At 37.8% G+C, this 27,940-nt stretch overlaps 1 protein-coding gene across 12 annotated transcripts in view; it reads right to left on the minus strand.

The window, feature by feature from the left end:
- Positions 1–15,503: 15,503 nt before the first annotated feature.
- The window catches only part of HDAC9 (histone deacetylase 9), a 242,643-nt gene continuing 230,206 nt past the window's right edge, over positions 15,504–27,940 (minus strand). For 8 of the 12 annotated variants that reach the window (XM_057371625.1, XM_057371619.1, XM_057371620.1 and 5 more), the window contains 4 exons: positions 27,715–27,762; positions 27,066–27,276; positions 26,438–26,655; positions 15,504–18,064 (listed from right to left, as the gene is read on the minus strand). In XM_057371625.1, the coding sequence (XP_057227608.1) occupies positions 17,744–18,064; positions 26,438–26,655; positions 27,066–27,276; positions 27,715–27,762 (798 nt within the window). In that variant the 3' untranslated portion in view covers positions 15,504–17,743. The remainder of the gene's footprint in view (positions 18,065–26,437; positions 26,656–27,065; positions 27,277–27,714; positions 27,763–27,940) is intronic. The other 4 variants (XM_057371624.1, XM_057371623.1, XM_057371622.1 and 1 more) reach the window with 1 other exon arrangement.

Genomic DNA, 27,940 nt, shown 5'->3' on the forward strand with positions numbered 1-27,940 from the left:
CTAAGAGGCATTGCCCTAGGAGAACACTTTAGGCACCTCTCCTATACTGCTTTTTCCTCACTCTCCTGTGACTGAGAGAAAATTCTTCTCTTCCCCCTTTTTGGCAATTTTACATCTTCGACTATATTGTACACTGGAACATCCCTTGGAATTCCAACCAGGATCCAAAAGTTAACAGGGCTTTGATCTTGATGCTAGTGAAACTTGTAACAAGATAAAAGTATTTCCACACGTATTATTTTGAGCATGCACACAAATGTGTACAGACTAAGAAAAAACTATAGTGCTATTTCATTTCTATTAAATGCAAAAATGTGGAAATAACCAAAAATAAGTTACATAAAATAGCAGTAGGAGGWCAGTATTCATGTCAGAGGTGGTCTTATTCTATTTTTCTTTTTACTTTTTTTCCTTTACCTACAAGCCAAACACCACTAAGCCAGAAACCACCAACCAGTACAGCCTCACAGTAACAAGATATTAATAGCCCATGGAAAAATCAACATATAATTTTATATTATGGTAGTTACTACAGCCCCTGTATTTTTTTTAGTTCTGACCTAACTGTAACATGAGAAAAGGCAATGCAGTTACATGCAAAAAAGTGTGCTCATTTTAATTTATAATATATTCAAAATACTGTTRGTAAATTTTCATATTGTGTGTTTTTAAGGAACTCTCGCTTCATTCTTTGTCATAGAAGGATATGAATTTTGCATACAAATTTTAATGTTGTTACTCTTTTTTAAAATCTATCAACCTTTATTACACAATGAAGTATATAATAATCCTCAGAGTCTCTAAAATAACTTTGGGACAGTGACACATCTMCACCTTCAGTCTGTGGGCCTGCTGTGTCCAGCATTAGCTACACAGGCTCCTCTCACACATGAACACTTTTGTTGTTTTTGCATACTGCAATAAACAAGCAAATGTTTTTGTTAGATCACAGAGAAGGCATTTGCATCACCTGCATGGACCCCTGAGGAAATCACCCACACACTTACAGGCAAGTAGGTGTCTTCAAAACAGGGGCTTAAGCATTTTAGTGGTTTTTCTTAAAATTACTTCACAGAGGTTCCTGTCTGTTGTGATGGTCAATGATCTGAACTGGCTTGAATCATGCTTAATGCCTAACTTCCCCAAATCTCCATATACTCTATTGTTCACTGCCACATTGTTCACCTTTGTCCCTTTTTGCACACATTCTCTTCAGCATCAGTGATTTCAAATCACTTATTGCTATAACCCCTAATTATTCTTATAGCTCCTAATCTTCATGCATGGGCCACAGATTTTGTTTGTTTGTTTAAATTGTGTTGATTAATCTCTTGATGTCAAAAATGCCAAATCCAGCAACAGGAAGAGAATTTTCTGGTTAACTTGAAAAGACCTTAATTTGCATTTGCCTAGCCTGGTCTCCTCGCAGAGGTATGAGGTTTGCAAACAGTTTAACAAAGTTTCAATCCCTTGCTTCTTGGAAGGACTGATGCTGGTTCAAAAGTGCAAAGCTCTTCCCTGAYTTCAGGAGTGTTAAAATAGCAGGAAAAAAACATGAAGTATGAGAGAAGGAATACAGATGCAGCTCCTGCAAAAACTCTCCCTCTAGCAATAAAAAGCAAGCTTGAAAGGAAGAATCCACTCAGCAGGCGGGATTTAGAGGATGTTATGCATATAACACCATTCTCACAGGCAAGCCAAGAGCTGCACTCAGCGTGCAAAGGTAAAGCTTTAGGTCAAGGCAGAAAWGTCAGAACTTTCCAAGAATTCTGGATGGCCCAAGTGATGCCATGGAGCCCGAGGTACTGTGAATGCTGACTGGGGCTGCATTGCAAGCTTGCTCCTAGGACTCCGTGAGTCTTAAGGATGCTTTGCTGGTGTTTGTATTCTGATCTTAAAACGAGATTAGACACTTGGGAAAACACTGTGTTAATCTGCTCCACAGTGATTCACACTGGTCACCAGACTGGAGCGAAGTCCTGCTGAAAAGCTTTAAAACTAGGCAACAATATTGGAAGCAGAGCCAAACCAGCAGTGTTATTTCTAAGGCTGAGGGCTCCATTCCAAAACTACTGTCTCCTTTTCTCAAGCAGCTTAGTCTTCAAAAGAAGTCCATTTGACACTAAAAATTACTATGATTTGGGGGTCAATAAATCTTTTTTTTTAAGTGACAGACCACAAAGTGCCCCATCTCCATTGATCTACTTCATGTTGCCATGGAGTTTGTCATCTCTTTTTTTTTTTTCCACATACCCAAGTACTTCATTCTGCTCTCTCCTTGAAACTTGGAGGATTTGGGTTTCTCCCTCTCCCAAGACAGTTATCATTGGCCAGTGCATCAAACAACCTGTCTAGTGAGCTCCAGCCACAGAAGAAATACACCACCTACCAAACCAGAGGCGCCCTCTTCAAATCACAGTCCCTTTTGGCAGCCAGTTCCTCTCATACCATAATACCCAGAGCAAACTATAAATCTTTTGCCTTGSACACTGCTTGCTACCTCAAGTGCATAAAACCAGCTATTACAACGATCTTAGTAAAATGAGCAACTGCTAGAAAGGGATTGTGCCCTAGGTGTAACACCTTTCACCTAAGAAATAGTTTCATATAGCTCCATCTTTTATTTTTCAACATTCAAAAGCTTCCCTCTAGCAAGCTTGAAGATATTTCTTTTTTTGTATCTACTGATGTTTTTTTTTTTCTTTTTCCTTGCTTTTTTTTCTTGATAATTTGTTGGTGTTGCTTTAGAGTTTTTTCATGGTTTTGTTTATTTGTTTTTCCTGTGTGGTCTTTGACATTCTTTGTGAGCTAAGAAACATACCTTAACACTGCAGGAAATATCACCACATGGYTTACCTAGGACAGCATACCTACCATTGCTGTCCTAGGTAAAAATTAGGTATGAAAATGCCAGAAAAAATAATATCTATTGAGAATAAAATCTCACTGAATTGTTGTAGAGGTTTATTTATACCTGAATAGTGTTGTCTTCAGATTATTTTAAGAGGAATTATTGATACTACTAAAGGTGTGAAGAAGTAGTAGCTCCTCCTAACAACTCCTCAGTATAAACTGCTTGAAGACCTCTGCACAGAAGGGTACCCTCTTTTTTTCCTCCTTATTGAACTGAACTTCTACTTCACTKGTATACACTCAATTTAAAACATGTTTTGAACTGCATTGCTCCATACTATACATTAGAGCTGAGAGTATGATAAAGTCTGCAACATGGTTGATTATTCTAATCCAAATCCTAGTTTGGTACAGAGGCAGATGTTTCAGCAAGGCAGTTAAAATGATAACCCGAATGCAGTGACTTTGATTGTGTGGCCAGAGCTTTCACAGCAGCTGCCAGCCCGCACACAAATGTCCTTGCAGACATAAAAGCAGCTTCACAGCAAAGGCATATGTGGGTTTTTGTGCCCTCCATGACCATTTGCACCTCTCCAAAATCCTTACTCCTACTGCCTCAGTCATACATGTGAGTGASAGAGGAGGGAGGACTTTATAAATACCTGTTTTTAGGGCTGTGAAAAGCTGCACAGGTTACTTTCCACTTCCTGCTTCTGGCTCACATCTGTTTGATTACTCGCACACTTTGCACTTTGAGCTAGTTTTGCTGCCTCTCTGGTTACTTGGGCAAGGTATTTTTTTTCCTGCTCCATGTCAGATCCAGCTAACAAGAATTCCTTTGCTACAGGGCAAGAATGAAACATCATTAAATCATAATTTCTTTTCCACAAGCACAGCAGGCATAACCAAGCTGCTTTCCTCCTAAGTCTCCCAGCCCTGAGAAAGGGAAGAGACTACCCCACAGTACTGCATTTCTTAGGCCACTATAACTTAAAGCCCTTTTGTCAGAAGGAGACAACAAAGGTGCCTTGAAACAACTTTTTTATCTCTCTCCCTTCAAAAGCAATGCAAAAGTTCACACCGTGTGCTTTTATAATCAGACTGAGCAGGGAACTTGCTCCTCCTCATGCAGCATTTGCATCAACAGGGTGTTTTTACTGCAGCAAGCCCCAGATTCTGGTCTGAAGATAAGCTGCTTTCTTGTCTTGCCTGCTTTTGTATGCTCTAGCTAAACTTCCTGGAGCTCATGCTTAGCCAAAAACRTAGTGGAGAACTTTTTCCCTTCCTAAGCAGGCTTTGCTCAAACATGTTCACTGACAAATTGAAGAAACTGTAGGAAATTGGTGAAAAAGAAGCAATTCACATAAATGTCCTGTAKAAATGAAATGTAAAAGCACCAGATTTGCAGAGGAAATCAAAGTCTGAAAAAGTAATTACACTTGTTTAGATTAAATGCAAGACAGCATTTTAATAAACAAGCAAAACCTTTGGCTAACATCTTACTACTCAGCTTTTCTCTTATTTTATGTTTAAAATTAGTTATATTTTCTCCTCAGTTCCATAATCCCCAATAAATTAACCTGTCCAAATAGCACATGTACAGGATAAAACCATATCTTTGATTCTGATTACTTTGCTTATRGTTGCAATTTAGGTAGCCTTGATTCCAGCCATTGTTGCTTCTTGGACTTTGAGAACCCTTAAATTGCAAAGAAAATCTCAGTTCTTACATGGATCTAGTTAGGTTTTTGGCTGCAAACAGATAAATATATCTCCTTTTTGTTGACAAATTACTTAAAAACATAATTTTGGAAATATGGTGCTGTGTTTATGGTATATGGTTGCTCTWTTATAGGGAGCATGGACTTGCACTGCTGTAAGCTGGAAGAAATTAGYTGTGAGTTGGGAGTGGTTTTAGTTGTAAACACAATTCTCAAACATTCAACAGAACTACAGGAAACATTACATTAACTGAGCTGTTTTGTAGGGACAGCAAAACTGACACTATTAAGGTTATGGAATTTCTTGAAATCCCACAAAACAACATTTTGGCTCCTGTCTCTTAGGAGATATACTTGCTATAACAAAAATTACTTWTTAGAAAAAAATACCTTGCTCACTGATCTAGTGCTAAAAGGACATTACATAGACTTTGTATGACTGTAAAACTTTATTACACTTTACTAGCAGTTCTTTGCATTAAAACAGAAGATATAATGCTAAAAAAAAAGAGTTCTGGTAGAATGTGAAATGGAAATGGAGAAGAGCATCCTTCCAAGGCAGGGAGCCTCACCTTCCCTGCTTCCAGGATGCCTTTGACAKGAGTACAGAAGTGCACTGCTAATGTGATAGGAGATAAAGATTTAGCCAACCCACATTGCTACAGCTGTGGGAAATCAGGATTAAAACAGGTGAAAAATGAAGAAGATTTATAATATTTCAAATTTAGATTATTAAACCAAAAAGTAATTCTTACTTTTGATTTGACTATGGGTAGTGCATTGTCACACTAAGAGATGACAAATTGATTTTGAAGATAAGTTTTAGTATAGCCATTTAAAATAATCTTTAGGTAAATCACACAACACATGTATTAGAGTTATAGCACATATAGAGAAAATGTTTTTAGAAATCATTGAAATGAATTTTAACAAAGCAAGATGCTTGTTGACAAGGTACAAATAAAAATGTATCTGAAGGTGCTATTACTCCATTTCCATATCCTCATGCCCTCATGCATGCAATTTAGAAGCATATATGTAACTCTGGAGGATCTGTTTTTCAAGCAGTCTGTAGCTTCTGGATTTCTGGAAATCAGGCTTTTAAAAACATGGGATTCTTTCCACACATCCTTCTGGAAAGTTCATTCTTAATTCAAAAACCGCAGCAGTCGATGCATTATGGATATGCATGACAGCCCTTCTCTGTCTCTCTCCTCCTCACAGTTTGTCTTTTTTGGACTTGAATGGTGCAGCTTACTCTTGCCTGTCTGCTCAGCGTGATATTTTTCTCCCTGCAGTCTTTCCAGAATCACACTGCTGAAGCCAATACAGTATCTTTATTTTGGGAGGGGAGGAGATARGGGCTAAGGGAACTGTTCTCCACAAACTCAGGTTATTCGGTTTATTTTGAACTTTCTCTGGTTTCTTTTAAGTASAGCTGTCATTGGCATTTGCTAAATTACAACACCCTAAAGACTCACACAGTGAGTTATATGTTTTCTATAAATCATGCAAAGACCCAGGCACTGTGTGTGTACACCTTCAYGCACACACCTAAACACCTCTATCTGTATCTGCATAAAATTCATCCAAATGTGCTGTAGGGAGGGCCATTCCTGTATAATGTTCTTTTTGAAGTTCTTTGGTTGAGAAGCATGCAAATAGATGAATGGTTACATGGGGAGGKTGGAGTATTCACCCACACCTGTTCAGTGAGTGGGAAGTAGTGTCATCTAGTGGTTAGCTCAAAGCTAAAGGTGCAGGAGCTCTAATTCAGCACATAGCAAACAACATTTTTAATTTTTRTATTGCTGTACTGTGCACCTTACAGGAAATAAGTGTCACCTATTATATTTCACTGATTCAACTAGAAAACAGAAAAATAAAGTTTTAGAAATAAAATAAAATAAAACTGTTTTAGAAAACAGTTGGAGAACCATACACTGAAATATCAGAAATAAGTAAACTGTTAAAATGGACACTTTCCTTTTGTGCATCCCATCCCATCAATGTTTCCCTCTGATGATGCAGACTTCTTCAAAACATATTCACAGATCCTCTACCCATCCTCTTCCATATAATATAGTTCAAAAGCTACTGTGGCAGGATGGTGGCACTACCACATAAAAAGGYAGATCAATTCACTGTTGAAACATACCAACTAAAGTTTATTCAGTATCTAAACATATAAGAATATGCAACTCTTTCTGTGATGGAATTTGGTTTAAAGATGGCTCTTATTCTTCCCTCTTTTGACAACAYGATTTTTAAAAATAATATCCTCATACAATCTAAAATACTCTTTAGTATCACTTGTGGATGCAGGAAAAGGTAGTGTTGAGTACTTGCTTACAGTATAAGGAAGTGGTAGTGTTAAGCAYATAATTAAGGCTAAGTGTGTGATTAATTTCTCTGTAGATTTAGGTTTTATAATATGAATGGAGCACTGTATCTGCTCTTAAATTTGAAAGTCAAAAGACTTAAAGCTATAATTGCAGATATTTCTTATATAAAAATAACCCTAGAGTGTTAATATAAAAGCTAGCTTATACCTGGCTGAAACATTATTGGTATAAGTATTTGCTATGGAATCTTAATTAGTTTCACCCACAACAGCTTCATCTATTGAGATGAAAGAAACTAAAATCTGCTGGAACTGTTGAATGAAGGGCTAACYATATTAGAAAGGAGCAGTTATAAACAGGACTTTTCCAGCTGCCCTTGCTAATAGGCAATTCTAAAATAACAGTGATGTGTGTCTTAAGTTTCTGCTAACAAAGCTGATTTCTGACCAGAAGGCTAGAGTATTCTTTTTCATCTATTAAGCCCTGAAAGTGACAGTTCTTCATATCCCTAATATTTCCTTTTCAGCTCACCAAGGCCAAAATGTCATCTTTTCTTGTAAAACAAAAAATCAAAGCCAAATGGTTAAAATGCAAAGTTTTGGTTAAACAAACAGTCAGTATTTCAGTGGTTTTATCTGCAGCCTGCAGAGCAACTAAACAAAGCCAAGATATTGTCCATCTCTTTGACAGACAAAGAGCCTCAGAGGTCCAGAATGACATGCCCGGGGCTGGCACGTGATTGGAGTAATTAAATTAAATAGCAGGAAACATGTTTTCCATATGCCATTGCCTGGCCACACACAAACTGTAACAGTAAATCTTTTMTATTGCATTGGTTCAGGGAAATGTATAACCATTTTAAAAATGCACGATGCCCACAAAAATAAAGGGGATATAGTAGCATATTCAGCAGGCTCCTGGCTTTGGTCATTGRTCTAAAGTGCCAAACAAGTTCATTSCCTATTTATTTATTATTGAAGGTGCAGCTCAAAATGCCCTGAGCATGTGAATGTTCCAGATACGTTCCTGTATTTACAGTGGAGGGTAGTGCTGATGCTCCAGATCAGGGGGCAAAAAATCTTTCCAGTAAAGTGAAGAGAAACATTTTGGTTATCTTCCACATTGAGATCCTAACATATTCCTGTCAGTCTCTTACAACAGTTAGGCACTCCAAGCACGTATTTTAAAGGAATTTTTGCTTCAGTTCTATTTTCCACAGCAGTATGAACTCAAATTTCTTTGTTTTCATGGCCAGTTTTTAGAAAAGCCAATGCTTTTATCCGTCCCATAATACAATCAGAAGAATTGTGAGTCARTGGAATCATCTGTCATCCTTGAATTTTACGTGTCTCTATACTGTTAAGATCAACTAGAACACTTGCTAATCTAYTTCCAATTCATCTTTCAGTGGTTGATGATGCCAAATCAAATTTCAGGTATTTCTGTTGTGTTATCATTTTGTACAATAGGGAAAAGGCTGAAAATCAGTTTGGAAGAAGCYATTAATCAATGAGGACACTTATTTAAATGCTCAATCCTTGCGATTTTTAGTAGAAGACATACAAGAACACTTCCTATAAATGACAAACTGAAAATTGCTAAATGCTCTTAATATGAATAGTATTCAGAATTCAGAGAAAACCATTACAGCACATGAAATGATGTCCATTGAAAGTAAATTAAAAATGTATCTTACCCTTTCCTGATGAAATATATATTGGATAATTTCATAAGCATTTTAGATATTCCACCTTCACGTTATCTATCTTCTTGACCCAGAAAGCTCAGAGATAAAATAATGTTAACTTCAGTGTTTCTGATTTCAGATCCCCCACTGAGCTACAGTATTAAGTTTATTAATTGGTTCTATCCAATTAATTAAAAATAAAAACTTCCAGCTGGAAAAATAAATGTCAATTTATCTTTGACAAGTAGTATAAAAGATGATAAACCACTGATACTCTTAGCTCAGTCTTTAGCAGTCATGGTATTTCTCAAGTTGTTGAAGTAGATTCAAGACATAGGATAGAGAATGAGAAATTGAGATTTTTTTTCTTCTATTCCTTTTAATGTTTTCCTTAGTAACTAATTTCTGCCGTTTGATCAGAAAAACTTGTTTAACAGTGAATCTAACTAAAGGAGTCAACAATGACAAGACAGCAAATACTAACAACTCATTTTAGTAGTAGCAGAGCTCTTTTTTAAAACCTTTCTTTAACTATTTGAACTCTTCTATTCATTGAAAAGAACAGGGCACTTCAACTTTAACCATTTAGACTGAACTTTTTATATCAGGCTAAGCCAGTCAGTTAAAAGGCAAAGAAGTTAATCCCTTGTTACCATGCTGTCTTCTGAGAGAATAAGGACAGTGGAAAAAGGACTTTGTAGCAGGTGGAAATCTGGAGCCTCTGGAGYAATATGGGCTGAAGTARTATCATTCTCAGGAGAKGACAGAGTTCATCTCTGAGCCAAGRAGGGCTCTCAAMCCCRAYTACCAGGTRTCTGTATGATTTTTCACTACTGCTGCTTCACCTCCTCTGYCCCATCAGCATTCCTCACCATGGCAGTGCCCCAGCAAGGAGGGACACCCCTCGATCTGCCCCCATTGCTCCCCAGCTGGCCTTTGGCCTGCAGCCACTGAGCCTTCCCTGCCAGGAGCCAACCCCACCAGGGCACAGTCAGAGGTAACTAAAGGCTCATGGACCTTCCCAAGAGGATCTCTTACATCTTCTGACTGTCAAAAATGGGACAAATGTGGAGAACTTGCCAGAGTGCTGGGCTGGTACACCAGGGGACACCTGCATGGATAGGCATGAGAAGGAGAAGGGGCTGGGGAAGCTTCTGGGTAGGAGTTAATCACTGAAGGGGAAAACACTGTGGTAGCTTTGGGTWTAATTGTTCTGATTTTGCAGCTCTGCCTTTCACCTTTTGATGAGTTTCCAGAATTACTGCTTTTAGGGACATAAGCTTTATGTTGTGAGGACACTCAGTTCACAGTATCCTTTCAGATTCACTCATGGCCTCTAAGACTGGGTACKGATGACCAAAATTGTGAAGGAAACTGTGTTGAGGAACTCTTTCTCAGCTGTGACCACCTGCATCTCACCTTTACAACAGCACCTTCACAAATTCTGTGTTCCTGTGGGCAAGGGAACTCATCAGGTTGAACCCACTGCCTCTTCTCTGACCCAGTGTTCCATGACAACTGATTTCACAGCCTGAAAGCATTTTGAAAGCCACTAAAAGAAGAACTTGAAAATMAAAATGACTTAATGGGCTTTGAGTCATTTTCTTTCATTAAAAGATTGAGGAAAATGGCCAGAGAAGTGAAAGAAAGGATTACTTCTTTTACAGGAGGGTCCAAGCTACAGTAACAGTGACATAGAATGGTATCTAACTATATGACTACAGCAGTCAGTGGATTTGGGAAAATGAGCAGCCTGCCTGGTTARTGCATTATCCATGGACATGGGTAAGTGACAGTCCCCATGTTTACTCTCAGCCTCTTGCTGTGGGAACAGATCTTGCTCCTGTTCCTTTTTTTCTTGCCATTCCTGAGCTGCCTGTGTTTGTGTTCTCAGAGCCTGAATGATAAGGGATGGAGATTGTTATGAAAAAAGATCTCTCACCAGGACAAACAATAATGCTGTGCATATTTTAACGGAATAATTAGCATCCTTAATGAGACCCAATTACCTGCAGAAAGGGCCAAATCAGAGCTATGAATGCCAGGTGTCCCTGAACTGAATCTGTGGTGATGGCACCAATATTCAGCACTCCCATTTTTATTTATGTCAGAAACAGTAGAAGAGAAGCTTTGAAGCTCTCTGTATAAAGTCAGTAGCTTCAGCAAAGTGAAATCTATGCAGAAACTTACAGGAGACTGTGACAAAAGACCTCTACAAATTTAGGTAAACTGTGAAAGCCAAGAAGTTCTAGAAAGTAAAGAAGATGCCAGGAGATTTATTGTTGGGCATGGGTGCTGTTGATACCTTAAGACAAAGTGTCAAAATGGCTGAGAAATGAGGGAAACCTGCTCCTGTGTGCAGTCAGGTAGCTGAGTGATGGAACTGTGGTCTCTGATGTGTAGTAACTCTTCARCTTTTATTTTCACTAGAGCAAGGTCTAGGAGAACAAGCCTCAGAAGCAGCTGGTCTCAGTARTAGTCCCTCTGCTCACAGCAGGAAAGAATTTCCCAGCAGAGCTTCTACCCTGTGCTCCTCCTGGGTCTGTTCAGAAACAAAGATCTGCTTTAAAAATCTRCAGGCTGCCACCTACAAACCATCTCACTGCTCTTATTGGTGGGAGCAGAAAGAAAAGACTAAGGAAAGAGTGTGAGACTGAATCCTCCATGCTGTACAAGCTGCTTTATAGAGACCCTGAGCAAAACCTTCTTTAGCCCTTGACRTTGCTGCATTGCTGCAATCTCAGTGATTTTTCACAAGACCCTTTGCTGAGCAAATACAGGCAGTAGGAACAGAAACACCTCCTTGGTCCCTGGGGATCCAAGGGTCACGGGCCAGGACATGAGAGAAGACAGATTTTGCACTGCTTTCTACATCAGAGCACCTATCTCTGCAAGGCATTTGGGTTGAGCTGCACTTCCAGGACATTAAAAAACAGAGCTTTATGAAGATTTAGCCAGCAATATATTGAGGAGTGCATTAACTCACTCTTGTAACAGAAGGAGAAAAATGGAAACTTGTGCGTGTGCACATACAAATGTCTAACAGGGAGAAAGACAGTCAGAGGTCAAAACAGAATTCTTTCCAAAATGAAGCATTTAAAGAAGCAGTTTTCCAAGAACACWTAATCCTCTTCAATTACAATATTAATGAAACTCTGTGCTGTGGGATACAGGAAATGATAAATTGCCCAAAAGTATGAAAGTAGTATYGTCTAACTGTCAAAATGTGCAGTGGTAATTACTGGGATCTGGACTTAGAGACTTTTGATTCACACCAGTTATGTAGACCTGATTAAGGATTTTTGCCCAGYGTTGCCCCAGCGGTCTCCCATTATTCTGCTTTCTCTGACAAATTGGAGCAATAGCAAAAGTATCCAGGTGCTGTATCATAACCATTTGAAAGAGGAAAAGAAGYATAAAATCTCTTGGCTCTAAAAATAAAGTAGTATCAACATTATCCCATGCCGGAACCAATAAAATGAAATAATTTTTTTATATGGTAATGCTACATGGCCACTCAGACAATTCGGTTCTTTAATTAGTTTTGTGACAAAGTATTATTGCCTTCTGTAACTGAAAGTTTCTGATAAGAKACAAAAATGATAAATAGTAAATATTGGCAGTTATTGAGATTAATAAATKTGAAACTTTCTTAACAAAAAGGATCATTTTCCCATCCAGCTGGGAAAGAATAATTACTTGTAATTATTCACATTACTATACACTTTCACATAGAATTAGCATACAAATAGGAATTTTTCTTCCAGTAATGTAGTCTTTATGGACAACAGTTAGAAACTTGACAGAAATGAACAGGCCCTTAAGAATAAGACTGAGAACAAGCAGGGTAAATATTCAGAGGCTTCCTTGCACGTAGAGAAATGAAAATTTTTCACAAAACAAATCCAGCTACACAGCACTCCACCTCCTTTCTCCATCCACACTATGTTTGATCCTAGAAATCATAGAGCCAGCGTGTGTAGGGTGACTGTGCAGTCTCAGACTGGAGGAAGGGCAGGAAGGTGCAAGGTTAGTGTCTCTCTTGCTGGCTGCACAGTTAAAGGAAACAGCTAAGCCAGCCTACAAAAAAAGAGATAAATTGAGCAAAGACTGCAGTGATAATCTTATTTAGGAGTGTGGAGAGGAAAGCGAGGGTTTATTTGTGAGTTTGACACTAAGTTCAAAACTTACATTTCCATTTATCCTGCCCTTCACAGAACTTCTCAAGGCCAAAAATGCTATAATCCATCCTGGAAGGATCAAGTGTGCAGAGGGATACTTTTAACATCATATTCTCCAAACAATCTCCCTCTTATTTCAGGGCTACGTACTGTTAAGAGTCAACACAGTTATTTCAATACAGCTATGGAAAATAAAGTGAAAAAATGCAACAAAGACTCCATGGCCATATTCAAAACATCTCAATCAGTTGAGGCACTGGATCAGTTACATGTAAGTATCTGGACTGTCAAAACAACTCTAGAGACAAAGGCCCCCATGTATCACAGCAAATCACATTGCTGAATGATTTCAAGTTACTAAGGGAACTCCTTTCAGCTCTCAGCTGCTGCTTAAATAATCCTTGGGTGGCTGCAGCAGATGTGTGTGCCCACAGGTAGCCAGGGAGGTTGTCCTGTACAGGCTGGATGAGTTATGGGGSCACAGACAAAATAAGCAGGAGTGAGACACTGAAGCCCAGCAAATGGGGCCCAGAAAGTGGCACATGCTAAAGGATGKGCCTTCCCAGTCTGGTGTGGGAGTGAGAGCATGACAGAGGAACCCAGCTTTTCTGCTGGCTATGCAGTTTGAGCTAATCCTATTTTTTTACCTTTAAATCTTAATTCAAGTTAAGCTGAATTAGAAGAGAAAAAAAYCCCACAAATATAAAGCACAAAGTCTATCAAATACAGCAGTAAAATTCCACAAAAATGACTTGTAGTAATTGCTCTAGMCCAGAGAAGATAATTTCATCCAGGATGCTCTTCTTCTGTTTGCCTGACCAGTAATTCAGCAGATGGTGTTCTAARCTACATTCTTCCACCCAGAAATGAGGTACAGAAGCTCCGTTACCACCCAGATGATGGGAACTGCACAAGGAAATCAGAARCTAAACAAATAAATGAAAATCAAACAAACATTTCTTAAGTGGATAAGTAGGACATGCTGCTAGCAGGACAGAATACAATAAGGAAATTAACTCGGCTTAGCTAATTTTGGCTGCAAATTGTAAAGTGTTCATAAGGGGGAGAAATACGTAAACATTTTTAGATTGCTGCTTGGGACTAATGTTTATAGATTTTTTACCTCAGAATTCCAGTGAAGATAAAAACAGGGTATAGTTGGCTTAGGTAACATGGAGGAAGTCTCAGTGATCTTGATGAGAATGAAGATGGAATGAAGATAGTGCACAAATGAGTGGTGGTAGTGTCTGTCTGAAGTGCTCCTGCTTTGCTGAGGCATTCAGCTTTTAATCCTATTTTGTTGATGCCAGAAGATGACAAAAAGGCTTAACTTACAGTATCCACATTCCAGTAATGTGTGTCTGAGTATGCAAATATTATGAAGGATTTTCCTTCCTTCATTTATTAGCAATTAGTTCTAAATTGGGGCTGTCAGCTATACTGGCTTTGTTTTTTGGACAAAGGGATGTAGTAAACATATACTGTTAAAAAAAAAGGGATGCATATTATTCTGGGGAAAAAAATAAGGCTTGTGAATGGTATTAAATTATGACAGTTTTCTTCATTATGGGTGCTTTGATGCACRGTAAATAATTTAGAAAAAAATCTAGGTGCAGTCTCCAGCACAGGAATGTTGTGAATTGAAATCTCTTATGGCTGCTCTTCTAATTCTAACACTGGTGTTTAAACAMAAGACAACTCAATCAAATCCCTGTTGGGAAAGCATGACTTACCTAAAGACATAGGATTCTATATMTATTATAAACAATAAGGCAAAAAGTGCAATATTATGCTAGTAATGACTGGTTTAAGCTTTCCTCAGCTATAACTTGATCTTTTATCTATTTTTGGGGGTTGTATTAGTGATGAAACATTTCTTAGCTGCTATACCAGTGAAAATATTAGAATTTGATTTACAGAACTCTATTCTTACACACTTACATTGTTGAAACATAGATTTTATTTTAAAGTTATACCAGAATCAAAGCTGCTTAGAGGCTTTGGAAATGAAACAAACATTTGTAAGAACTACAATGTAATAATTTTCCAAACTCTATCAGTAGCAATTATTCATGTACTGTAGCAACAGGGATTTTTATGCAGTAAAAGCTGTTTCTCTCTGTAGGCTACCCTAGGACAAGATCCTAAGCAAAGTTCAGGAAATGTCACAAAGTATTTAACACCTTCATGGAAGTTCTCTACAGYGGGACTTCACTGTCTCCTGCAATTGCTTTAAAGTCTGCCAAGCTCACGGATTCCCTCTTCCCCAGCGTATTTACAGGAGGACTCTAGCTTTGMAAAGGTCTTGAATATCAAAGTGGTCAGGACATTTTCAGATCAGGGGTTTAGGCAGGTTTTAAAAATATCATAGAAATKATTACAGTTCATCTGAGTTTTGGATAATTAGAAGCTGAGGAACTGAAATTCACTTTCACCATTCCTGTATGGTATGATCACATGTTCAAGACAGATGCCATGATGGGAAAATGAGCATGCATCAATACTATTCCACATTCACTAAAACTTATAATGGCTGATGTAGGATAAAACAAGAGACCAAAAAGACTTTGTGTAATTATTGTAAGAATAGTGTAATAAAAAACCTTGTTCCTGAAAGTTTAAATTGTTTCAACAATGTGTAACAAACATATTTGGTTGTTATACAAAGCAAAAACACCACTAAGTTACCAAATTTACACAAAGTCAAATATCTGGAAGGGGATCTTTTAAAAAAAACTTTATTTGAGAAAGGAAGAGACTTATATCAGAAGGCAAAAAAAGGGAACATACAAACAGAATATATTTACAACACAAAACAAGAGATCACCTCTAAGGGTGCAAATTATAATAAATACAGTAGATTTAAAATGTAAGAGACAATAATCARTTAGAAATGTGGTTATTTAAACCCAGTTTTCCTTTTCACTGGTTCCAGGTAGTTTCTCTTATTTTAGTTTTATCCAAATTTGAAAGATTCTGAAATTAAAGTACACTAATGTATTGGGGTTTCTCACCTGAATGACATTATAAAAATATCTTTTGTCTTCTCTGAATACATGTCCTTGAAGTGATACTGTACAAAATTCTTCTCAATTGCAAATTTCTCCCCAAATGTATTTTAAAAGATGCACTATCCCTTTTTGATGAGGCTGAAGTCAGATTTCAAAGAAAATTAAAAATGTACAGAATGGGAAACACATATGATTTTATTTTTATATCCTTCACTTTTTGAATGTAAATGTAATCTTTTTTTATCCAGGATGGAGATATATTTCTATTCAAATATGAAGCACACATAAAAATCACCTGTGTTTTTCTCAATAAAATCTTTTTCTACCTATTGAGGCCTTTCATGTTAACAGCAACTATTCAGTCATTTGTTCCGAGACCTTCTAGGAAAAAGGATAATGTATCTTTAGAAGTTGCAACATTTTAGAAGAGATTGAATAGTATTAGAACATAATGTAAACAACACATGCTAATAACATATTTTAGAACAATTTCTACATTTGGCAGAACAACTATCTCTTTTGAAACCAGATACTGCACCTTAAAATACCTCAGCTTTAGAAATATAAATATTTTTAATAGAAAAAAAAACCTGACAAGGAGTCCAGGTCAGTTTGGGATTATCCATATTAAAGGGGATCTTAATACAATGAATCTTTAACTAGCTTAACAAAAGTAAACCTATAAAACAAGGTAAACATATCAAAAGGGAATATGAAGGAAATGTTTCACTGGAAAGCTTCCTTAACAATTTCCCTACTCGCTTTGTTATTTTCTTTGACAATAAATCAATTCATAGAGTGCCTTTAAAAACAGAGGGAGCGCTGCCCCGTCCCCCCTGCCCCGCATTCCTCAGCACATGAATCACTTGGGCTTCCTGTTTCCATAAGGCATTTCCTGCCCCCCCTCCCAAAATCACTTTTCTGCAGCAGAACAGCAGGGACCTGACAAAGTATCGGCTTAAACAAACAGGGCCTTGCAGAGCGCCCAGCCTCGCTCCACGGCTGTCAGCGATGGACACACTCAGTGTACACTGCGCCTTCCAACCCCGCTCCAGCACCCAGGCAAGCTCAACTTGCCTTTTGTCAAGGTGCCATTTTATGCACAGTTGTTATTTTAGGATTTGTCCACGAGACTCGGTTGGTAAAGGTTATGGGATATTGTATGATTCGCCTTCATTTAAAAGAAAATAAACGCGTGATTGGATATCAGATGGTGACGGTAACAGTTCTGTGCTTTCCGTGCAATGTCCTAAGAACTGACCGGAGCCTAACGCTGCATTTTGCTTCTCACCGGTACTTGCATCTGCTGCATTTAAGGATGTCTCTGCAGACATTATCATCAAATAWGACAGAATGAAAAATTCACCAAGCAGTGCAAAAAATAAAACAATGCAATTTTAAAACAGTGCCTTGCCTTGCCTCTTTATATCCACCTTGAACTTTTCTCTAAATTAAACTTTATACATCAACCTGGGACCACCAATATAGCAGTCAGTACCTGTCTACTGGGGAAAAAAATACCCTAACAATAACAGTGTTCAAGACTACAGTATGATACAATATATACAGACAGCCAAAAGCAGAAGTCAGAGGATTCAAAATCAGAAGAATGTTTCATCAATCAGGTCTGGAAACTAATTCCATCAATTGCTGATCTCAACAGGCTAGGTGATACGAGTTCTCTCTCACTAGAAYTAAGCGATGTAAGGTAATTCTGGGCTAATACAACGTCTATCAGCTATTACGCAAAGATTTATGTAGAATAATTGACTGCAACAGTTATTTTCTCAATTAGTGGCCATAAGGATGAGCTTCACTATGTTTTCAAGTGTACATAYAACACTTGTGCATTTGCTAAATTCTTTCTGAACAGTAAATCAGGATTTGCTAGCTCAGTGAATCAAAACATGATTGCTTATCAAAGCCTAGAAAACACATGTGATATTCAGATAATAACCTTAATTACAAATCCTGGAGCTAAATCTTTGCCTATTACCTGTTGCATATAAGCAGCTTGCTCCCCAGATTCCATTTGCTGGGTTTGAACATCCTCATCACTGTCCAGTGGCTCCTCTTTGACCTTCACAGCCCCCACCTGCTGTCCTATTCTGTCATCCACACCAGCACTGCTGCTCTCAGCCCTAATGCTGGCATTGCTGCTGGGAGCTCGCTCTTCCTGCATCGAGTGATCTCCATGAAGCTCTTCTTCAGCCTCCTCCAGSTGACTGCCAGGCTGCTTGAGCTGCTCAATGGACTTAGAGAGCATCTGGAAAGAGAAGAGGGGAACAAGAACTGACTCCTTCTGCTGATGCCAAACACCATGAATTAGATCTGCACAGATGAAATTAAAGTCTCCACAGAAAACCCATGTAGCAATGCACCATCAAAACATTGAYGTACCCAGAAAAAGAACAGAAGTCTATAATCAAAATGTCAAAAATTAAGCCAAAATGACAAAAAGTAAGCAAAATTTCCTTACTCTGCAGTAGGAAATACCATGTCTATAGAGTGCTATACAAAAATAATAAACCAAAAATAAGGCAGGATAATGAAAAGCATGACACATCTGTTAGACTGTCACAGCTGGTAAACAAGAGAAATTAGTCTTCCTTCCTCTTCYTCAAACATGAATGCAGAAATACCATCTTATGGTTAATTTTCCACAGTGCAAAATAATAAAGGAACACTAAAATACAAGAAAGCTACTAATCTGGTTAATATTTTGTTATAAGCAAATGAATATTCTCTATCAATTAAATGTCTCTATCAATTAAAGCACCGAAAGACAAACAAGGAGAAGTGACAAAGAGCTGGTATTGGTCCCTTGTCCCGTGGGATACAAGGATACTACAAGCACGTCTGTCCATGACTGGAAGGACCAGAGCCTTTGTGGGGCATGGTGCAGGTATCCCAGCTCCTGCAATGGTGAAATAACACAGCTACCCAGACAAGAGTGGCTTTGGCCCATTCACTGCTATTGCAAAGCTCTGCAGAGGCGCCGGGGACCTGAGCCTCGCAATCATGTACAGTTTGTGTTTTGATGTTTAAGGTGAAACCAATGTATTCCAAAATACTCCAAACGTAGTCCAAAAACCTAAACTGAAAAAATCCCCACTTTGTTGAAAGAGGTACAAATCAGACATGTGAGTAAGAAGTTACAAGGTCAAGAGAGTAATTATTGTTTATTTAACTGGCCTGCTTGATTTCAAGTAAATACTGCTTTGTATTATCTACGTCAAATATCCTGAGAGGGAAAACGTACCTTTTACCATTACTCTTACATGCTTTCCTCTTTCTATATGCCTCTCCCCAACCATCAATCAAATCTTTCAAGCTGAGTTTYAGCAAGTGTTACATACTCTGTTACTGGATGGCTTCACGATGTCTGWTTTTGTCACAAGCCATGGACCATCCAGTTTCATTCAGCTTGCTAATGCATCCAGAAAAAAGCCAGGTTGTCATGTAAACTGTGATCAAGAAGCTGCAGCTGGATTTAGGAAATCCCATGAAGTCAACAAGTAGAGTTGAAAGATCAATTTATACAGTTCCAGTTGATGCTCTGAYGCATATGCCTCACATCAGTTGAGAAACAAATTCCTCAGAGGAAGCCTGTCTGGCTTCTGTCACAGCAAACCTTMATTTCTGAGGTGTAATAGAAGTTTAATGGCTTACTAAAAATGAATAAATAAAAAAATCCTCTTCATTACTGTACTAACTGGCAAACCACAATACGAGTATCCTGCATGCTGCAGGTGGCTTGCCCTAAACTGGGCAATGTTTACTACTTCAACTAAWGAGGAGAGTCTCCTTTTATTACACGTCACCTCAAAAATTTCTCAGATCAAACCCATAAATCTTTTCGAGTTGTTTCTCAGGGGATGACACTGACCAAGGCACTAAAGCTAACTACGTCTAATCAGCTCAGGTACACTCCTGCAACTTTACTATTATTAATTATTATTATTATTATTATTACTATTATTATTATTAGTAGTAGTAGTAGTAGTAGTAGTAGTAGTAGTAGTAGTAGTATAGTAGTAGTAGTATAGTAGTTGTAGTAGTATTTATTTATTATTTATTTATTTATTTATTTAACCATTTGTGGGGAGCTCTCTCCACTCCTCAAACAGGAAGAGAAAGGCAGGTAAGGCTGCATGGTGGCTGCTAGTGAGCAAATACAAGTTGAAACATCTGTGTGACAGATAATTATATAAACTACAAAAGTCACTGAGGCTGATCCATCTGTAAACCATTCCCTGTTCCAGTTACTTGACACCAGGTGGGTTTTTCTGGAGGAGAATCTGAGAGAAAATGACTGCATACCCACAGCAAAATTAAGACACATATTTAGCTCATTACTTCTGTCTTTTATGCTTTTTCACTTTTATGTCAGGTTCTTTTTTCTTTACACTGCTGTATGGGTACAGATCTGTTGTTGAGTTTCCTGAGACAATACATGATGTACTGCAGTATAGAATCTATACATGATCACCTTCAAACACTTCTTGCATGCAATCAGTGGAGAGAACAGGCACACATCAGGGGGCTGCAGAAACGTAGAGTGGCATTTGTGTGCATTTCAATTTGCAGTGTACCTGTTTTGGAGCCTGCTCCCATGCCATGGAACTCAGCASGAGATTTGCTCCAGATTTCAGCAACAGGAGGAGATAAAATAAATTTTCTAAAACTCTCTGAAATKGAAGTCTTTACATATTTACTCAATTGAGTTTACAAAGTGCATTTATATTACCTTCTTTACAGCAAAATCTCATTAAAACATCCTTTACACTGTGACTTTAACTCAGCCTCAGGCAAGGGGCTATGAGGCACTGCAGTCATGTCTTCTTGTATGATGGAGCACAATAAAATTGAGTGGATGGAATGGGGAGGGGACATGACCCAAAACCTGAAAATCACCTCTGCTTCCCAGACTGCTAAGCCACAGCTGACTSCTTGCTCTGTATCACCACCATGCTTTCGTATTTGTTGAAGCTTTTTTAAACACAGCTGGGCCCCATCCTATTCCAGTAATTATACTGCTAGTATAACTGGGCAGTTCTCCTCAGTCAGAAAYATCTCATTTTAAATTTTATCTCCTAGCAGTACTGTATCTGGAGACACGAAGATAGCAGTTTAGGGTCAGCATTTCTACCTTCTCCATCTAAAGATGGGTTACACAACAGAAAATGCTCTGAATGACACAMTGCTCAGGTCCTTTCACTGCACAGCTGAGTACTTCTGCTTACAATTAATGCTTAAACTTTTCATTTCAAACCCCCCCTCATATTTTTTTTTTTTTCTGAATTTACCTGTAGGTACATGCAGGACTTTCTCCTAATTTTAATGCATCTTTTTCTGCTCTGAAATAGTGATTGCTTAAACTGAGTTTTGTAGGACTACATTTAAAAATAACAACAAAACCGTAGTATAACTCTCTWATAAATTAAGGGTTGCACATATTGGTTATATTTAACTAGCATACTTCACTGTTATCATCTATTCCAATTTAAGTGGTCACTAAAAATGTTTTCATGCTAACATAACCTATTTTTTTGGCTTTTATTTTCAGGAAATTAAGCTATAAGGGATATGCACAAGTCAAAGTAAATAGTGTCAGCAGGAAAGCAAGTATTTACAGATATCAACTCCATTGTATAACTGAAAGAGGCCAATAAAAAAAAAAAAAGACTTCAAACATATCCTAACCTGCTTACTTGCACAGAAAAATTGAAGACTAAGTATAAATAACCTGGACACTGCAGCAGATAATTTTTTAAGTCCTTCAGCTGAAATCCCTTATTTTTCTCCTTTGAAATTGCATGCTCTCATAAAATAGTGTTTTAAATAAGATGTCTTTACAAAGAGACAAAACCACAACGTCCTGCAACAGCCAACCAGTACATTTCCATCCTTAATTAATTTTTAATTTTAAATACATGTCAGCCATTTCTAAGAAATCATGTATATTCTTACAGAACACTCTTTCCCCTTCTCACGTATGGCAATAAGATTACTTTAACCAGCTATGTACATTGTCTGCACACTGTTAACTGCACTGAAAACAACTTGGCACCTGCTTCCTGTTGTCTCTGTTACTCATGAAGTACAATATTTCTAAGGGATGTATTTATCAATCAAAATCATTCTTCCGCATTATGGTTTAAACATTAGYTCTCAATAAAGGAGAAAATGCCCCAAGCAGTTTCAAATAGACAGCTGTTTCTTTAGTTTTGCCCCAATAATCCTGTGTATAAGAAATAGTTGAAATAATTTCTCTCACCTACAGAAGATGCTAGTCAGATTTACAAACTGCAAAGCCAAAACCTCTGTGTAATAAGTTTAATGAAGCTAGATTGATTTACTATTGCTGAACCTGATCTGGTCTTCCACCTTCCATTAAATATCATTCAGAGAAGTGAATGATTAAACTGGGGTTAACTGTATTTTTTCAATATTCCTACTGACAATAAATGATTATTATAATTTTCCATTACTATAKCAACATACATTTCTATATTATTTTCCATTTTTTATTAAGAGATATTGGTAAACGGAGAACACCATCCAAGTAATAATGAATATTCACTTCCTATATATTTTTTACCTCACAAACTTGCCTGGTCACTGATTTCCTATACAGAGATACTTTAAACCAATTGACACCCTGGAATGAAAACTGAAATTCAGGTGTTTCTTATATAATCCTTAACAWCATCCATACACCTCCCATACTTTAGAGCACACTACCAATTGCCCCATTATTTTACCCTTCTGCAATACAGATAATTATACCCTTGTAAACAAATTATCAAAATGCTATGAATACACAATATAAGAACATAAATAGGGTTTCTGCATTGATCAAATAAAATCTTGGCCCCAGTGAAGACAGTGCTAGTTCAGCCTCAGTAGGGGCAGACCTTATTCATCACACATGACAAAAAAAATTCTAAAGATAGATGGCTTTGTTCATGTACTCTTCCCRTTATGATTTCTGAGATTTTCTTGAACACAGACCTCCGTTAGGGCTTTGCATTTAGATTAGTTACATCAAAATCCTCTTTTTCTTTCTGTAAGTGGCKGGGTCAAAGCTTTTGAGATACAGATATACGCAGTAATATCAAGATTTTAGTTTTTTTTTATTGTAGCAGTGGTCTTCTGGTATCCAATTGCACTAATTTTAACTGGGGGTTTTGGACTTTGGTCTCCCCTTATTGAGCAGAATGAAGATCTGCAATGGTGATCAAAGGGTGTTATGAGGAAAGAAGCTGTCATTTGGACAGAAGTATATTGAAGCTGACAATGGCAAAGCCGGTCTTCCCTAAGACAAGCTGAGTTCAGGTTACTTCACATTCATTATTAATTCTGGGACAAGGATTTTTACCTACTTTTGGAAGAGATGTCAACATTTGCAGAATGTTTTCAGAAGGTCAGTGTACTAGATCCCACAGGTATAAATGTCAGACTTCAGTGGAGACATATACCATTTCCCACATCAAAAGCCTGGCATCTGACAGCTGACCAGAAATAATCCATAGGGGATCTCCTCTTTGTTAGTCAGGACAGAGGCACATCTTTTGGCAATGATTTGTTTCTTTTCAGAATGCAAATGATCCAGGGGAATCCTTTACCTCTGACCTGCATTAGATTTTGCTTGTTATCACCCTCACAGCAGCATTGGTTTGCTGATGAAGTATATTTTTTCCTCAAAGAAAATAAATGTAGGGATTTTCAAATACAAGAAAAATACAAGAACAATGAGGTGGGGAAAAACTGGTTCTCTTCCTCTTTTTGTTGTTACACCTATAAGTCAGCCAAAGAGACCTGACCAAAATGAATTTTCAGAGAGTGCTGACACAAGCCCTATCATTGTAGCTTAGGGCGAACATTCAAATTGTGGGTTCAGTAGAATCCTAAAGATTTAAGTACTTGATGTCCTAAACATAAGGAATAACATGGCAAGAGAAATAGAGAAAAGCAAAAATACAATATTAATTTGCTCTAAGATCTTGATCAACCAGCATTTCACAACCTTGACAGTTTAAAATGGTTCTGATCTTTATTACCAAAACTTTTAGGATCTTTGAGTATTCCTWATTAAACAAAACCTCTGCATTTTCTGTGACTGAAAAGGCAGGAATTATACCTCTGTGCAGTATACAGCCTMTGAACAGAAGAGTAAAGAACAGAGCAACAGAAAAAAACAAGTTCATGTGTTAACTTGATGAAAGTGAATTCACATACCGAATCTAATCCTAAGAAATAGAATACTGGGTTTCTTTCCTACCTGGTCTAGAATATTTACTGTTTAAAGTTTCAAGTAACTATAACTCTTCTTAGCAGAGTTTGATTGTAAAGCTGTGCAAATTATGAAATGYAATGTAATGTAATGAAAATACAATKAAATGTAATGTAATGAAAAATTACAACTATGTGCAGAGGCACRTTATAAGACTGAACAAGGTATCATTTTACTATGCTAGCAGAGTTCAAAAATCTTTTAAAAATCAGGTTCTGTAAGTACCTAAGGACCGGTTTCTGTGTCCTTGTGGAGGACAGATACACAGTTAGAGCACTGAAACTTTTCAGTACTATTGATCAAAATGATTCTTTTGATAATGGAGAAAAACTTAGATTCTGCAAACTGTAAAGTCCAATAAACCACACGCATCCTCAGAAAATCCACTGCTTCTCTGGCTGCAACATGATYTGTTCCTCCTCAGGTATTTGCTGCTCTGAGGAGTTACTGTGCTCCTGAAGAAGGCTGGCTGCTCTGAGAGTAGGGGTAAAGGAGACTGAGAAGCTCTTGGGGCAAAAGTGGGTTATAGAGGTTCAAGGCAGAGGAGGCCCTTGGACAGATTTAAATTTCCACTGGCTGCATATGTGTATAGCTTGCATTGTACAGAATAAAAGCTAGGTTCACTGGTTTTGTCTCTTCATCACAAAGAACCACATGAGAAAGAAGACATATTTCAAGTATGAGAGAGAATTATCCTCATTAATGTGTATTTTCACTGCAGTTCATCTGGAAAAAAAAATGTTCCTGAAACAAGGATTACCACAAACTGACTATCTTTTTACTTCCTTATCCAGTCTATCTCTKGTAAGATGCAATGCACTCCTAGTCCTATGTGAGTAGAAATATATGGTTAYGTGCCTCAAGTTTAATTTTCACACTGGGGACAAATGTTCATGAATGCCACAGCACATGCCCCCAAATGCTATGGTAGAATTTATACCAATAGGCACATTGTCTAACAAAAACATGCCAGTGGGGTTCTCTGCTTTGAGAGGAATGCATGAATTGAAGGRTTTGTAGTACAAAGACTCAGTACTTTACCAGTTAAAAATTCTTTTCAGACAATTGAGGGAAGGTGAAATATTTTCAAAACCTGAGGCTATGAGATATACATATGCCATCTTGATTAAACATATGGAATGCATACTCAAAGAAAAGCCAAGTGGAGTCCTAGTTGAGTAATCAAAACACCCAAGCTGAGAGGGGTTAACATGCAAGGATCAGCTCTGAACTTTGAAGTTTTCTGGTCTTCATTTTTCCTAATTAAGACAAGATTTAATAACCAAACCACTGTACAAACTATGTACTTAAACTCTAGGTTTGTTTCTAATTTTGTTGGGAATTCTTAGTAGATTCCAAAGAACTAGTAACCCCTGGGAAATTCACCCAGTAAGTAAGGTGGATTGATTYTTTTTTCCTTAGGTACAAAAGCTGAACGTCCACTTTTCAACTTTTCTTCTTTGACATTACTTCTTATATAGTTATTGAGTAACACTAAAACAAAAGAAGACAACTAAKGATGAATAATTTAAATATTTGTAATACTAGTGGAGCTTCTGCAAACAAATTGTGGAAAGCTGTGTACTACGTGCAGAAAAATGTTCTCTAAATAAAAACAGTAATTAATTGCATATCTTAATTTCAGAGCASGTAACAACTTATAAGGAAGTATTGTTTTCTGATAAATCTATTTAGATTCTGCTGCTCTTAGATGGTCCCTTATTAATGGATGGTCCCTTTTCTTCTTCCCCCTGCCCCTGCTCAGAATAAGGTATTACTGCACAGGGAATCTTGTACCACACAATTCAAYTCTGGTCCAATGTCAGCAACACCAACTTTTCCTCTTTCTCCTTACATTTTATATCACCATATAAGTAACAAACTTTTATGTTACTCACAGAGAACAGTCAGTTTGATAAACACTGATTAAAATTTCTACGGATGCTTGATAACTTTCTTACATAAACCTAATAAATTCAATCAGCTGATTTGAGTTCAAAATATTTACGCAACATACTAGCCCACGATGGTAAAGGTTCTACCACAATCTAAAGCAGCAAGCAGAGTGATTGCAGAAGTACACACGCCAGTTTTAAAGGCATTATTTACTATTCAACAGGAAACAACCTGTAAGGTAAAACTATAACATACTTCGAACTCAATTTTGTCAAATTGTAGCCTATTTCAGAAGCTTACAATTAAGATCCATACAAATAGAAAAAAGACACTCCTGCAAGAACCTCTCTACTGTCCACATATGACATGGCACCAATAACTAAACTTCCTTAGTTAGTTTTCCACCTTTAAATTTATTGGAAATGCTTTCCTTTTGGAACTCACCTTATTCATGTGGATCTGCTGCTGGTACTGTTTCTGCTTCTCCAAAAATTGCTGATGCTGCTGCTGGATGACCAGCTGAGCCAAAGTACTCTGAGGAAGAGGAGCTGACTGGGTTCGATTCAGWGGCCTGTGACGAGGCAGTTTGTGGGCACCTCTTATGCCAGGTGAGACTCTCTCCTTTGCWGCCAAAGGAGACTGTGGATGAAGAGGAACAGCTCCTGCAAAACAGGGACATTTCACTCCCCTGTGAAAAACAACAAACTAACAGTTCTRATAGGAGAGAGAGCTTTCAGTAAGAAGAGGGGTGTCTGTTGTGGAACTCTGCATCTGCACTGATRCAGTGGGACATGTACCACGTGTCTYGCCATGCTGGGGAGTTCAGCTGCTGCAAAAGAATGTGATGAAGTAATCATTTTCTCCTTGCTGCAATCACTGAATTCTTTCAGGCTAACAGACTGAAACAGAATCACTAAAAGGGAAAACAAAGAYACTGTCCTTTTTTCTTCCACCCTTCCACTTTTCCCAAKAGTTAAGATGYATGGTRTCTGTATTACCGCATTTAGTTTAAACTGAACACAAATGCCTTTAAAACATCTTAAATTAGTATTGTTGGAGCTTTGATCATTACCAGTCACAAGAAGTTTTTGCTGTCTCATTTGCTCTTTCAGTAAGAGATGCTGCAAGAGAGCCTGGTGGCTGCTGTTTGGCTTTCCCTCCAAAGYGATGTGAGGATGAGTTGACGATGGAGGAAGGTTTCCTCCATACTGTCCAGCCAAGGCCACTCCTTGTCTAAGTGATGGGGTCTCCCCCTTCTGCTTTTCTTTGAATGATGATGAAGCCTGTCAAAAACAACARCATTGGTAACTGCTTTTCAGAGAAGTGGCTATTTATACCTCTGCTCGATTAGATGGTCTTATGTCATTCTTTATGAACACATTCAGAAGGAAAGGTTAACATCCCTGTCTCACACTTTGACTGTGAGACAAAAAGRAAGAACATGCCAGTTAAATGTAATGCTGTGAGAAACTGAGTAATGAAATCAGTTGAAAAAAAAATCAGTAATAAAAGCCAAAGCATAAGGAATTACTAGTTAGAATATTATTAATGAAAGAATGGGACCTGTCTTTAAAATTCCCAAAGGCCTTTGCACAGCCTTCTGCAAAGGAAGCTCGAGTATCAGAGGAAATAGTTTGCACTGAGTTTGGAATAGGCAAGGCTTGGTWTTTTACATAACTTTCCATCACACAGCAAGCCAATCAGCAAAACAAAATAGTTACCTGTAGTAGTGGGAAGCTATTACTTTTCCTGGAGCACTCCCTGACTCCCTGAAGGACAGCACAAATRTAAGTTTTACCCTTTGCAAAGTAAACATGTGCAATTAAACTCTCCTCCACAAATTCATTGAGAGCTGTTGTATGTGTGTGGCATTTTGGAGTGCCTTATAAATTGCACAAGTATTGATTTAAAGCTTTTAAAAGTTTTGGCCCTTCAGTATTGCAAATG

This window comes from Malurus melanocephalus, unplaced genomic scaffold (genome assembly GCF_030028575.1).
Source record: "Malurus melanocephalus ecotype Western Australia unplaced genomic scaffold, MMel_1.1 scaffold_150, whole genome shotgun sequence".
Taxonomy (NCBI): domain Eukaryota; kingdom Metazoa; phylum Chordata; class Aves; order Passeriformes; family Maluridae; genus Malurus; species Malurus melanocephalus.